The sequence below is a fragment of the Clarias gariepinus genome, chromosome 6, assembly GCF_024256425.1.
Source record: "Clarias gariepinus isolate MV-2021 ecotype Netherlands chromosome 6, CGAR_prim_01v2, whole genome shotgun sequence".
Taxonomy (NCBI): Eukaryota; Metazoa; Chordata; class Actinopteri; order Siluriformes; family Clariidae; genus Clarias; species Clarias gariepinus.
The window spans coordinates 25,870,001-25,885,080 of NC_071105.1; the positions used below are offsets into that span (position 1 = coordinate 25,870,001).

The 15,080-nt window shown below is 38.1% G+C and overlaps 2 protein-coding genes across 4 annotated transcripts; one reads left to right on the forward strand and one right to left on the reverse strand.

Moving 5' to 3' along the window:
- The first annotated feature begins 2,023 nt into the window (after positions 1-2,023).
- On the forward strand, positions 2,024-5,105 carry tcta (T cell leukemia translocation altered). Of its 2 annotated transcripts, none has more exons than XM_053499365.1 (3): positions 2,024-2,420; positions 4,023-4,105; positions 4,387-5,105. In XM_053499365.1, the coding sequence occupies exons 1-2, from the start codon at positions 2,210-2,212 to the stop codon at positions 4,079-4,081; spliced, it is 270 nt and encodes an 89-aa protein (XP_053355340.1). In that variant the 5' UTR covers positions 2,024-2,209; the 3' UTR covers positions 4,082-4,105; positions 4,387-5,105. The 2 variants fall into 2 exon arrangements, with proteins under 2 accessions (XP_053355340.1, XP_053355339.1); XM_053499364.1 differs by having other exon boundaries at positions 4,023-4,077.
- Position 5,106: 1 nt separating this feature from the next.
- glyctk (glycerate kinase) lies at positions 5,107-14,524 on the reverse strand. Of its 2 annotated transcripts, XM_053499362.1 has the most exons (6): positions 14,466-14,524; positions 11,443-11,479; positions 10,113-10,498; positions 9,782-9,933; positions 8,254-8,429; positions 5,107-6,249 (listed from the first exon to the last, which is right to left on the reverse strand). In XM_053499362.1, the coding sequence occupies exons 3-6, from the start codon at positions 10,454-10,456 to the stop codon at positions 5,365-5,367; spliced, it is 1,557 nt and encodes a 518-aa protein (XP_053355337.1). In that variant the 5' UTR covers positions 10,457-10,498; positions 11,443-11,479; positions 14,466-14,524; the 3' UTR covers positions 5,107-5,364. The 2 variants fall into 2 exon arrangements, with proteins under 2 accessions (XP_053355337.1, XP_053355338.1); XM_053499363.1 differs by lacking the exons at positions 11,443-11,479; positions 14,466-14,524 and adding an exon at positions 11,274-11,357.
- Positions 14,525-15,080: the final 556 nt, after the last annotated feature.

Below are 15,080 nucleotides of genomic sequence, written 5' to 3' on the forward strand. Positions count from 1 at the left end.
CTGTACCTATATGTAGTTCAGTCTCATGGTGTTTTAAGCAGAATTGTCACAGATGGTGCTTTTCAGTAGACCATCCATTCATTCATCAATTCAAGCCAACATTGCTGCATGATGGTTGGACTATGACAGGCATGTTAAGCTTGACATCAAACTCCAATCACAGTATGATAAAAATTTGAAAATATAAGTGTAAATGCTTAATGTACTTATAGCAGTTGTTTTTATAAAAGACAAAAAATGACGGTGGTGATGTCACAGATTACACCAACCAGTTTCTCACAGGGGAAAGAGGGAGAGAGTAAAGAGAGTGGACAGCTTCCGATACCCCAGTGTTCACATCACGCAGGACCTGTCATGGCCCTGTCACATCAACACCGTGGTGAAAAAGGCCCGACAGCGTCTCTACCACCTCAGACTGCCCTCTAAGGTGCTCAGGAATTTCCACTCCTGCACCATAGAGAGCATCCTGACGGGAAACATCACAACCTGGTTTGGAAACAGCACCATGCAGAATAGACGAGCTCTACAGAGGGTGGTGCGATCAGCTGAGCGCATCATCCACACCAAATGACCTGCACTCCATCTACAGCAAGCGGTGCTGGACCAAGGCCAGGATGTTCGTAAAGGACCTCAGCCATCCCAACAATGGACTGCTCTGGGAAGCAATTCCGCTCCCTGAAGGCCAACACAGAGAGACTGACGATAAGGTCTCTCTGCAGGCGATAAGGTCTCTCAACCACACCACCACACAGGACTAATAACATCTTTTTAAACTCCCAACATTGACTGGACAATCATGGACACTATAGACACATCCATGCACACATACGCACTATATATTTATATTTTCATTTCTGGACCATTGCACAAGACACTTTAATTAGTAATAAGTTTAATTTTGTTCTTCTGTATTTCTATATTTTGTAATATTTGTATTATGCCCTTATTTGTACAGTTTATTTTACTAGGTACATTTATTTTCTTTTGTTTTTTTTTTCTTTTTATTCATATTTATTTCTTACTTATAAGTTTCTACTTTTTAAGGTCACTGGCGGTAGTATAAGCATTTTACTGCATATCGTACTGTGTATGACTGTGTATGTGACAAATAACATTTTAATTTGAAAATTTTAATTTGAAGTTTTCCTAAAATGACAGGGTGGACAGCAATTTCAAAGACACATACAAAATATTTAACATAATGAAAAAGGAATAAAAATCAATGTGACTTGTTTCATTTAAAAAGAATTTATAAGAACATATGAAAAGTATTTCATTTTGTATACTGTAATTTAACGGCTAATCTAAATTGTATAATTTAATCTCTCACTGAAGTTAGCCCGAGCAGCTTGTGGGACTTGAAAAAATCACATACTGTACTATGAAAGCAAATTGGCATCTCAATTATTTGAATTATATAAGCCTTTAAAAAACACATTTTGAAATTGTATTAGTTCAGTTCGTAGATCTGAATTAAGCTTCATGAAATAGGACCCATTTAATAATTGTTTTGAATATTAGGAATGTAATTTTTTTTATGTGAATTTGGAAATATAAAATTTAATGTATATTGAAATCTAGACTTGAAATGTATTATTGGGAATATTATGTAAAATTCAGTGCACATAAATTCACTGAATATATGATCATTTGCTTCCATAACTTTAGGGAAATTTTCTTATACACCCAATCAAACAAATTTTATCAACTGAAGGAAACGCATTTCCAGAGACTTATAACGGTAATGAGTGTCTAAATATTTTATCATGTGTGATATATCCTCCGAATTGCATTATTTGGCAATATCATGATAATTGTCCGGTTCTTATGAGAACACCAGACACACTTTAGGGATATTGGCCCAGTTAACTAGCTCTGCTGGCTAACTGCCTGTAAACCGGTTGACGCTGTTAAAATGGCGGATCCTCCACACAAGACTCACCATCAGACGTGCCGTTCCCAAGGCCACATATAGGGGGCACTGTCGCATAAGCTTGTCTTTATGTGTTGCTATGCGAAGAAGAAGACGATAATTTCAGTCTTGTTTACGTTGGTTGGCTAACAAATTCTCTGAATGGCCAAATGGCCTTAAGTCCATGCTGTTCTTGTTTGTTTTGTAACAGTCGACCTTGATGTTATCGAGACTGCGCCGTAGCTATGAGTATTAGCGAGCAGGATTCAGGTAACTAGCATTAGCTCTCGAACTGACATGGACGAACCGTGGGATTTCGAGTTCCTCTCTCGCGTCGTGGACAGTTTAGTGTCGTTTCTGGCCGAGTTTGTGGACGACTGGCTGGCCAACGACATGAGAGTCGCTGTGTTCAAAATACTTTTCAGCTGGCTTATCGTCAGTTTAATCGCCATACACTTCGCTTGGAAAGTGTACGGTAATACGGTGAACGACATGTACTACAGGCAAGGTGAGAGACTCCGGCTGAGTGCAGTGTGTTGTTCATTGGAGCACAATAATAGTAAAAAAAAAAAAAAAAAACCTTAACCGAATACACATTAGATGTTTCTTTACCTTGTATGTTATACCCATTTAATATACTAGGGATGAGTCACCAGTCACCTCCGATACGATATCATCACGATACCTATGTGCGATTTAATAAACATTGCGCATCATGATTTTATAAATATCTCGATTCGATATCACATTTTCCCCAGAGGCTTTAACGCAAACGATTCTTGATAATGTAACAGCGTAAAGACGTGTTTCAGTTGCGCCACTCAGAAGCTTCTGTGCTCGGTGCACAATCGTTTATACCTGAGGCCGTCCGTCCGATGAGCGGTCATTGGGGAATCAACCTAAGACCCAGCCAGTTGTGGTCATTGGCCGATCGACTGGTTCATCTCCATTATAATATGAAAAAAAAAAAATATATATATATATATATATATATACTGTTTTATCAGCAATATGGAGTTGCCACACAACAGAATTGTGATTCATAACTGAATCAATATTTTCCTCTAATTAAGATAAGATAAACCTTTATTAGTCCCACAAGTGAAAAATTTGTTTTGCCACGGCAGCAAGTGGACAGTACAAAGTTAAAAATTAAGAAACAACAGAATAAAGTAAAATAAAATAAAAAGAGGAGAAAAAAACAAATAAAATAAAATAAAAAATACTAACAGTATTTTTATAAATGTATACTATACAATCTGGCTATAAAATATGGACATCTGTGTATGTATACAGGACCCAAATGTCCTCCTGTAAGGATACAAGTATTTCTCCCAACTTTATTGTTTATGTATCCTAGTAAGATTATCATCGTTATGGTATAATTTCTTTGGAAAACATTACTTTTGTAGACATTAAGTACATAAGTTTCATCAAATGTAACAGTAGACAGTGTCATTACCTTTTATGTCATAATGTGAGGAAATAATATATCTGCAGAACCATTGGAGCCGCATGAGGAGCGGCAGCGAGTTGACCTCGCACTCTTTTGCAGTTAACGGTAGCAGACAGAGAGAAAGTGAGCTCCAAACAGAGCTCTGTGGGGTTTGTGAGATGTACAGTATATGCACTACAAACACCTCAACCCTCAGTTCACACGCCCTTGTTGTTTTGAAAGCAAGTTTGTGCACGGTATTTCCAACGCATATGATTACACAGGGTGAAATACCCCCTAGGTTTAATCTCTGTTCAGACTGATGTATTGTTTTGTTGACACATTCTTTCAGTAAGATGACATTAGGGGAGTGAGTGGAAAGGCATATCTCACAGGCTTAATGATCATGTAATGAAAGAGGATTATTTACTCTATTGTTTGATTAAAATAGGTCCCGATTCCATAATTATAATGTTTCATTGAAAGGTTTATAAATTTGTTTGTCAATCACATTTTCTATTTGGAGAAATCATGAAATAAATGATTCGTAAATGAAGTCCATAAATCATGATCATTACTATCTGCCTTTAAGTGTGCGTGTGTGTGTGTATGAAAGCCTTTAAATGAATAAAATTTTGCTTTATTTTGCAATCACCTTTCTTTTTCATTAATCAGGAACTGGGGGGCAGAATGGTGGCACACCAGATACAGCACCTCACCTGAGTGGATGGTAGGTGTCCAGACTTCTTTGCTTCCAGGTACACTATTCTCAGATTAACTGTATTTGTGAGATGTATTTATTTTTTAATTTTGCTTTAGTACATTACATGGCAGACCAGTGATTTGATTTTGGATTTATTGGCAGTTATTGCATGTCTATTCACATGCAAAGCATGATTTTTTGTATTTATGTTTATTTAAAAGTTAAAATCAGCATTTTTCCCAGCTGGGTACAAAGCACATTGTTTTCCCAGCACTTTGTTTATTTGCATTGTTTAAAAAATACAGACTGACACTAAGTTCTTTTTTTTCTATTCAGGGATAATGCTGCCAGAGAAATCCTGAAGTCACATCATGAGTGATCAGACAATAGCTCGGTTCATATTTTGGCTTTGGCGGACCATGATGACTCATCAGACCTAGGACTTCATGGGGAACAATTAAGACAGTCTTGAGATGTCGTTGTGATATCTGTGGCACAAGATGACCAAAAAAAGGAACCAGTTCTAATGCTTGGTGAGAAGGAATCAAAGGACTGTGACTGACTTTTGAGACATATAGCAGCACTTTGTTGAAAAGACTCTTTGTAAAATGTAAATTATATGAATGCTCATTTGGATTCATGTCCATCCTTTCAGCTGCAAGCTTGTACATATAGCATTGAAAAGTCTCAGAATGCTCCGATATCGGGCAGCCAATTTTAAATGTTATTTATATCAAGATATTTAGCATTACTTAACCTACACACAATTCTAATAATAAAATTGATAAAGTGAACTTAACTGTTTTGTATTAATCAGATGACCCAGGAAAAACATTGCAATGCAACATTATCTTTGTCCTACAGAAAATACTGGGATTTCACCCTAATTTCACCAGCAGCTTAGACGTTCAAGGAAAAAGTTCATATATTTGCCTGCTAACTAGCCAGTCAGTTGTTTCTGTAGCTTAGCAGACTGTATACATCATGCATATGCACTGTGAATAAAACCACTGACACACTGCTATTGCAACAATAAAGGCAATTTTTACAGATGAGTTCTGTCATTATGAGATTTTAAAATAAGTTGTTTATTGGTCACCATTAAAGCTGAAATTAGTACATTCACAATTTCGTCTTGAAGCAATTAATACACAGCTCTAAATATATTACAACTATAAAATTAAAGAACAATCATAATATTCTCTTATCTTGATGACAAACATAGATAGAAACAAACTGTAGGATGCTTTCAATCCTGATAGCTGGATCTATATTTCATTTGATTATTAAAGTCAGTTTTCCATAAACTTGAGATTATTTACTTGGTCCTGGCGGTGGGGGCAGAATCATCATATGAACATCCATTACATTGGTGCCTGTGAGCCCTGGCAGGAGCAATTTCTGCCCTTTGAAAAGGGATGAGAAGAACGTGAATGAATCATTGTTGTGCAGAAATCCGTCAATGTCCAGTCCCTGACTTCTGGCCTCTGCTTCTATGTTCCCATCACTAACTGCTCCAGCTGCTTCAGTAGGACCATCCTGACCATCAGTTCCACCACTGAGGAACACGGTCATGCTTGTTTCTGCTACTCTGCTGAGCTCTAGCCCTACCCTTAGGGCTAACTCTTGGTTTCTTCCACCTCTGCCTTTCCCCAGTAGCTGTACAGTGGGTTCACCTCCAGCCAGCAGACACGTTGTAAGGCAGCTTTCCTGGCACTCTTTTAATTGTTTCATTGTGTTACAAAGTTCCCAGTTGCCCACCCCGACCTCTGGCCCCAGTCTGAGAATCTGATCCCTGAGTTCTGGAGGCTCCTTATCTGGAGAAGAGGCAAAGCGGGACAGCAGACCATAGAGTTGGGCTACAGCTTGGACATTACCACATACCCCTGGAGACAGAATTACTGGATGAAGGCCTAACTCTCGAGCTTTACAACTGGCACACTCCAGAGCAATAGCATTAGAGCCAATCACAGCATTGAGAATGTTGCCTTCCTGTGGTTGATCCTTCAGCCCGATTCTCTGTTGGGAACCAGTTTGATTTAGAACCTCTTTTACAGATAATGGGAGAGTGACAGATAGGTTGTAGCGGTTCAGGATGGCCCAAACCTCTACCAGTGACGTCTCAGTCCATACTGTTGGGCCGCTGGCTATGAGATCTACTGGATCTCCAATAATGTCAGAAAGAATTAGACTGATCACCTGACAAAAAAAAACAAAATTTAATTACTTGATACTTGGGCTACAATCATTTCTTTTATTTTACTTTGTGGCTACAGCGATGTGAAATTAAAGTAATCCCTCAATTCTACATTTTATCAGGACTCTAAGAGTAATTGTCTCACCATCACAAACGGCTATAAAAACAACCTCTCAATTTTTCTCTAAAAAATTAAGTAGACCCTGTAATTTAGAAACTTACAACCACACTAACCCGAGTGAATTATTTGGAGGAAATTTTGAAGAGATTTTGGCCCACTGTTCTTTACAACACTGCTTGACTTCAGTGACATTTAAACACATTTGATTATGCACAGCTCTCTAAAAATCCAACCACAGCATCTCAATGGGGAAAAGTTTGGACTTTAAGTTGATCATTCAACAGCTTGATTATCTTCTTTAGCTATTTAGATGCCATGTACACTAACAATGTGGTCCAAAATCTTGAGTTTACTCGGGTAACTATGTTCGTACATGTTTAAATTACAGGGTATACAGTACTTATTTTTCCCACCTGGTTCCTCTTTTACTTTTGGAGGTAAAACAAGCTTAAGCTGATAGACAGATAGCCTCACATTTGTCTAAAGAATATCCCCCCACCACCACCATGCATGCATGCTATGTGGTGTTCTATTGTGGTTTGTTCAGATGACGTTTCACAACCCTAAAACATGCTGTCATATTCTTTTTTGTGGAAAGGGTTTTTTTTCTAACCACCCTTGCATGAAAGCCATGCTAGTCTTTTTTTTTTTTTATTCTCTCATTAACATAAACATTTTATGTGGTTACAGACACCTGTAGGTCACATAATGTAGCTCTTAGGTCTTTCTTTTTTATCTTGGATAAAATCCGCATCTTAAACTGAGACAATGTTTGAAGTGTCTTATGTGGGCTGGGAAGAAAAGGACCTTGACCGTCCTTAGTGTCTTATGTGGGCTAGGGAGAAAAGGACCTGGACACTTTCTCAGTAGTTCAATGTCGTCATTTGAGGCTCATGTCAGTCCACTTTATTTTAAGTTCAAGTCAACGCAGCCATCTATTTTTGCAAAGCCCTTTATGCTTCCTTCTGCTGAAATGCTTTATAGAGATGATCATTTTCTTTTTTTTTTTTTTTTTAAGCAGAAATGACATGCCCAGCAAATCATTTAGCACCATCACTAAATTTGCTGGGCATGGCATTTCTGTGCTTTACTCGCCAGCCAACTTGTCTGATCTGAACCCTAAATAAAGAATCTATGGGGTATTGTCAAGAGGAAGATGAGGAACACCTGATCGAATAATACAGACTATATAAGCAACCTGGTCTTAAATAACACCTCAGCATGGCTTCTCGCCACCATGCCTTGCCGAACTGATGGAGTAATTTGTGCTAAATGGAGCCCCAACCAGGTATTAAGAGCACTGATATGCCCTGGATGTACATAAACTGTAAGCCATAATCCTCAAAATTAAAACAAACACAGGCATGACATATTTCACTTTGTGTGATCTACAATATGAGTTTTACTTTTTAAATAAAGTTGTAAGAAAAAAAACAGAACTTTGTAAATGCTAACGAATAGTTTCAGTTATTTGTAGCAGGTATTACATGCATTAGGTATAATTAGTTAAATAAATAGTTATAATTTGTTCTTAATTCTGTTTTGTTCACTGTGTGCATCTCTAAATATTTAAAACAGAAAATTATTTGCACACTTCTTTTTAAATCAACGATGGAACACAAGTTACTCACATGCATCATTATTAACAAATTATAAGTGAAATCTGTGAGACAATTCATCATTGCAGATGTAATAATAGCATCTGAAATAAATATCAGCCACTTTAAAATTAATTTGCTCTGTGTGATTAAAATCCCAAATTAATTTCAATGAATTTTAGTTATGTTTCAGTTATTTCAATTGAATAAATGTGCAGAATAAATGGGTTATATAAATATAGTCTCTGTTTAATGGCTTTTCTTTGTAGACAGTTAAATAGTTTTACCTGGGCAGGGTGTGCATAACGGGCCAAACCTCCACCTTTTAACAATGACAAGGCTCGTCTCACTGTGTTTAACTCCTGTATTGTAGCTCCTGCAGCTGCTAGGTGATGTGTCACTTCTTGTTTTTCCTGTAGCGTCATTGGTGGGACCGGAGCAGGTAGTAGAGCAGATCCGCCACCTATGAAAAAATATGTCCACAAAATCTATTTCAATTTTATTTGACAAAAACTGGATGCCATTCAGAGTATGTTTTTAAATACAATTCTACTTGAGTGGAAAATAGTTTAAACCATCAGCCATAACATTACAACATAAATATTATGCCCAGTGTTATTTACATCCTCCTTATGCTGCCTTGTGCCCGCCTCGGTGCAAGACTCCACAAAACCTCTGGGGGTATGCTGTGGTGTCTGGCTCCAGGATATTAGCGACAGATCCTTTGGGTGCTGTGGGTTGCGGGGTGGGGCCTCCATGGATCAGACTTGTGCATCCTACCCATTCTGCGGGTGGTGGATTGGATTGGGATGTGGGAACTTTGGGGGCCGGCTCATCAACCCCCTTCACAAGGAGGGTAAGCTGCAGGAGGTTGTTGCTTTGTTGGCTGGCTGTTTGCAGAGTTCTCTATCCAAAGATATTAATGGAAAGTTGACTGGAAGGGAAAAGTGTGGTAAAAAAAAAACAACATGCGCCATTAACAAGAGCAATTTGTGCCTTGAGAAGATGTTTTAAAGCAAAGCTGATTCAAGAATTTAGGAGAGCTTCACAAGGAGTAGAGTGAATTTCTAGTATCAAGCCACTCTTTAAACTGAAACAATGTCAGAAGTGTCTCATGTGGTCTAAGGAAGAAAGGACCTGGACCGTTGTTCAGTGTCCTTAATGTCCTTATTTCGGGTAAGAGTAAATTTTTTGCATTTCATTTGAAAATTAAGGTCCCAGAGTCTGGAGAAAGAGTAGAAAGGCAGAGAGTACAAGTTACTGGGAAGTTCATTATCAAGTTTCTACAGGCTGCGATTTAAATCCAAAGTCAATGCAGCTATTTGAAGATTTAAGAGCCCTTCGTGCTTCCTTTATAGAGATGACAATTTCCTTTGTCCAGTTGTGCCTAGTGTTATTTAATTTCTCCTTCTTCTGCCTTGTGCTCGCCTCGGCACAAGAATCCACAAAACCTCAGGGGGTATGCAGTGGTGTTTGGCTCCAGGATGTTAGCAAGAGAACTTTGGGTGCTGGATTAGGATCTGGGAAGTTTGGGGCTGGGTCAGCAGTCTTGGGCTTTTTTTGCCCTGCACATGGCGTGCTGTGGTGCACAGGTGTACAATGACTTTTTGCAGCAATTTGTGCTGCACTGGCTATTCTGTGGGATGGGACCAAACAGGCATGAGTTACCGTGGGCATGAGTGAGCCTTGGGTGGCCCTGATCCTGTTACCAGTTTACTTTTACATGAAGTATAATCAAGGGTAATGTGTTAATGTTACGGCTAAACAGTGTATGTGTAACTCATGTTGATGTTGATTATAAAATTCAATTTGTACCTGAAATGAGGACAAGCAGCAGATCCCTTTCTGTAAGATTGCTGGCGAGTTCTCTGATGCCCTCTGCTGATTTTTGGGCATCTGTGTCTGGCATGTTGTGTTTAGCTCCTTCCATCACTTTGATTTTACTTCTGGCATTGGGCAACATATTCCTGAAATTATATAACAAAAGAAAAATAATCATAACATTAAAAGAATAATAATTCAAATAAGAAGAAACAAATGCCAATAAGATTACAGACAATAATGTTAAAATAATTTACCCTTTTTAAATGTAAGTCCCCACATGAAAAGTTTTATAGATAAAACTATGTATACAACAGATACTTACAGCTTCCTGTGATGCCGCAGTGTTTTTTCAATTCCATGAGGCACACTAACTATTCCGTGAACCAGGTGATCTCCCACAATCCTCTCTACCTCTGCAGCCATCCCCAGCACAGCTTTCCCGAAACCAACAAGATACAGGTTATGACGGAGCTTGAAACCGTGCTCGGCCACCACTAGCTCATCGACCCGTCGCTGTAATGCTCTGCGCACTATAATGTCCGGCTGCACTCCCTCCACAGCGGCAGCAAAGATGGCACGAGCTTGTTCTTCTTGTGAACACATGCTTCTTACCCATAGAGGGCCCCAGCGAAGAACAGAGCGAGGGAGTGTTAGGACTTGTGCCATGGACTAATCAGTTCATCTACGGTGGTTGGAAAAAGGTTCCTCCTGACATTTTAAACAATAAAGATAAGATGTGGAATTACAAATTGAAAGATGCATTTTTACACAGCATTTACAGTGGTATCCTTATACAGGGTGAATATTAAGACGTAGGGCAAACATAGTAATTCTTAATAAAATAAATGTATTGGCCTCTATAAAATGATGGCAGGCCATTTTAAAGTTCCCAACTCACTTTAATTAAAGTTTAATTGAATTCAAGTTTACAGTCATGTTCAAAAGTTAATACCCCCACGTCTTATTCTGTGTATTTTTCTGTATAAACATAATAAAAAATCATCTGATCTTAGCGGGTTGCAGGGAATACACAGTTCTCTTAAGGCCCCACCACAGCACTTTAGGTTAGGTTAGGATCTGGACCTTTGACTAGTCCATCCCAAAATTTTGATTCTTTTATGAGATGCTGTTTGGTTTTCACCATACATGGCACTTACTGTAGGGTAATAACTATTGAACATAAATGTATTTCTGTAGAATTCTTAGAAATGGTTAACAGTAGCACAAAACAAAAAATCTGATCAGTATATACAGTATGGATAGATAAGTCAAGGGTGACATGAAAAGAACCCTTGAGAAAACATTATATAAATATATACAATACCAGTCAAAATTTGGGTAGAATTTTTACACACAGTAAATATAGTATATAGTACATAGTGTTGAGAGTGACAATAGACAGCACAACAATGTGAACAATGACCTGGCTAGTACGACTGACTTTGATTAAAAAAAGAAGCAAATTCCTCCTTCAGTCACTTACCAGCACTGTCTGGAGTCAAGAAAAGCACTTTTTACTAAGTAACACATGCAAGTAAAACTCAGCAGTTCAGTCTATCTGATTGTGTTCAAACTGCATCACTAAACCTGTTTACTGTGTGAGTAATGATTAACTGGTACTGATAATAAACCATGGAGGGTTGAATCATTACCTCATCTTTGAAGGCCTCTTTAACCGCTTTAGACAGTCTGTAGACACACACATACAAAAGGAGGCAGTCACTACAAAAGAGCTTGTGTTAAAATGGTCCAAGAACAAAACATTAGGCTATATTTGACATTTTACCTATAATCATTGCCTAACATTTTTGAGTATATATAGGTGCTATAATCAGGCAATATCACAATATCACAGCAGTGCTGATATTCAGGCAATGATTGTATATCCGACCGAGTAATGTGATTAAACGGGAAATTTCCCCAAGTGGTGATAATAGAGCACAACGGCAATGGGATGTTTACCTGTTTGACATTGTTTCATCTTCTTTTTTTTTTTTTGATTTTTCCCCGATTTTCTCCCTAATTTAGTCGTGGCCAATTCCTCCCAGTCACTAGGGGGCTCCCACATTAAGGCTACTACTACCATTCAGGCGGAAGGGCCATAGCCTATTACGTGTTTCCTCCGAACGCGTGACGCCAGCCGACCGCATCTTTTCAAACTGGTTGCTCACGCCCCGTTAGGGGCGGAGTAACGCACCCGGAGGAAAGCGTTAGCCGCTTCTTCCACGTGCACGAGCTCACAGACGCCCCTGATTGGCTGTAGAGCCGTGATTAATGTGGGAGCACAAAGTACCTTTCATCCCTCCCCTCTGAGAGAGCTCAGTCAATCAGTTCTTTCTAGGCCTCCGGCTGTGAGAGGTAACAGCATCACCCGGGGATCGAACCTGCGATCGGATGATAGGGCGAGCACTTTACCACTGCGTCACTCGGAGGCCCGACATTATGTCATCTTAAACAGCACACCAGCACGACCTTGAGTGAGATATTGCGTTTACCTAAGTGTTTCTTTTCTATGGGTTCGGACTACATGGGCCAGCATGACTACATGACCCAGTCGCCAGTTTACTGGTTTTTCATACTTGGATAACTTTTGTTATGTCCTGACCATTGCAGCCGGGGAACATCCCATAAGGGCTGCAATATTGCTAGCCATTTGATCCTTCTCACAGTAGCTACATTTTCAATATCTTGTTACAATGGCGACTGAAAGAGGGTGAGCTATATTAGGCAACAAGTGAACCTTTTTTCCAGAATAAAAAAAAATTGGCAAGCGTAAGCATTTAAGTGACAGTGACAAAGGCCAAATTGTGATGGCTAGAGGATTGGAAATGTTGGAAATTGAAGCTGCTCTCCACTCTTACACTAGGTTATGTTTTTACATGTCCCTAATAGGTAATTGAATTTTTTAATTTTTCAATGTTTTATTAGTGCGAAAAAATTCAAGAGTACATATTCGTACAGAATCCTGAACTGTGCAATATTTTGTTATATGCAGAAAAGTAATTATACACCATGTAACACAATGTATGTCCTTGAATAGTAATTATTTCTTATGAGCTTACACCTAGAAAGGTTTTAAAATGGGTACAATTTCCTTTTTTTTGTTTGTTTGATTTTGATTTTGTCTGGTTCCTCTTAAGGTTTCTTCCTATTACCATCTCAAGGAGTTTTTTCTTGCCACTGTCGTCCTATGCTTGCTCATCAGGGACAATCATATAATTTTGATTCATACACATTCACATTTCATACAATTTTTTTGATTGTGTAAAGCTGCTTTGTGATGATGTAAATCGTTAAAAGCGCTATACAAATAAAATTTAATTGAATTGATTTTGTGATCAAGACAATGATATTTCAAAAATTTTAAAGGAATTGAAAACTGGCAAGTGTGAACTTTTTGGCTTATACAAAGTCAAAACAAGAGCAAAATTGTAATATAAAAACATTTATTTTTAAATTGGGCAAACAGTTTAAAATTGAGTAGTTTTCCTTGCTTTACGCTAATGCTTTAAATTGCTTTCATGTATTACAGTCCAATTGTAGTCACGCATCATGTTTACGTGTTTGCACCTTGGTAGTTTCAAAATAAAGAATGTCTCGATAGTAGCGTTCGTTTTGTTCCTCTGAGTACATATTCTCTTTATATCTGTCAAAATGAGCGTCGCGTATATGAACTTTGAGGAATATTCTGCAGCTGATTTTGCAAAAGTTTTATACCATGGTCTACAAGCTCCACATAGTTTTTGGCTTTGTGATTTCCAGGGAATTCTCGAACCACTGCAACAAAGCTGACATAGCAAAATGAGTCCGGCAGATGCTTACAGCCTTTAGATGCCATCTATAATGAATTTAGCCAAACATTAGCACTTGTTAACTTATCTATCCAATTCAGTCTCTGATACAAAAATTAACAGTTGAGCTCACATTTTTTGTACAGGTTTTTCAGCCGGTAGACCAGGGAATCTAACCACAGTAAACGACTGTGAAGAAGTGGCTAGCAGACTAAAACACTAACGTTTTGCAGTGGCATAAGGGTATGAATAATTGTGGATATGCCACTTTTTGTTGAAATGCAAATAAAAGATGAGCAATCATTTTTTCCCCCCACAATCATGCCTCCTGTACATCATCTTATTATCTTTTGGGAGACGCCTGTGTCATTTCTAAACAAGAAAAAACTTGCTGGTTGAATAAAAGTAACTTTAAGTGAGAGATTGTCACGGGTATGAATAATTTTAGGCTTGACTGTATATAAAATAACACTTTCAGACTAAAGACAAGAAAAGGTCAAAAATTTGTTACATTGTGAACATATTAGGGCTAAGTGGAATACAGTTAAGAGGAGTTATATTTAATCTTTTAAATATAACATAAGGCCCCGTCTTGTCACCTACGTTAAAAATGGCCAAAAAAACCCCGCGAACTCTTTATTTGGTCGCTGTGTGTTGTGTGAGTGTAATAAACCTGATTTTAAAAAATGACGGAAGATTCCCATAATGCAACGCGAAATGACGTCGATTTCCGAGTAAACTGCGTGGTCTTTAGATAAAGATATGCCTCCCTACGCTTATATTTGCTAAAAAAAAAAAAAAAAACCGCTTTTGTTTGTCTGTGTGTGTGTGTTCCGCTTTGTGATGTAAATTAAAGTACAAAAGCAAACGCTGTACAAACTGACCTGTAAGATTTTACTCGTGCAATATGTTCACACAGGATTGTAAATAGACGTCACTTCAGAAACAACACACTGTCAAAATAAAAGTTCGAGTTTTGGATCGGATTTAATGACTATAATTACTTTTTAGACTTAAATATAGACCTAAACATAAACGAGTTTGTTAATTTGGGGTATATTTCACATAATAAAAAAAAGAAGAAGTTATTTCTCAATAAAACAAATAGTGGATCATGTTAGTAAATTCTTTCAGTGTAACATGTCTGCCAGATCAAGGGTGTCCATCTCAGAGAGGGACAGTGTGTGTGTGTGTGTGTGTGTGTGATCTGTTTAATTAGTTGTTCTTGGCTTTCCAAAGACTACGGTTAAACCTTGGATTGCGAGCATAATTTGTTCCGGAAGCATGCTTGTAATCCAAAGTGGTGAATTTCCCCATAAGTAATAGAAACTCAGATTATTTGTTCAACAGCCCAAAAATCAAAATAATTAATACAAGATATAAAGTAAAAATAAAACAAATAAACCTGCACTTTACCTCTGAAAAGAAGCATGGCTGGTGTGAGGGAGACAAGAGAGGAGAAGGAGGAGGTAGAGTGTTATTGTGTAGGACGACACACA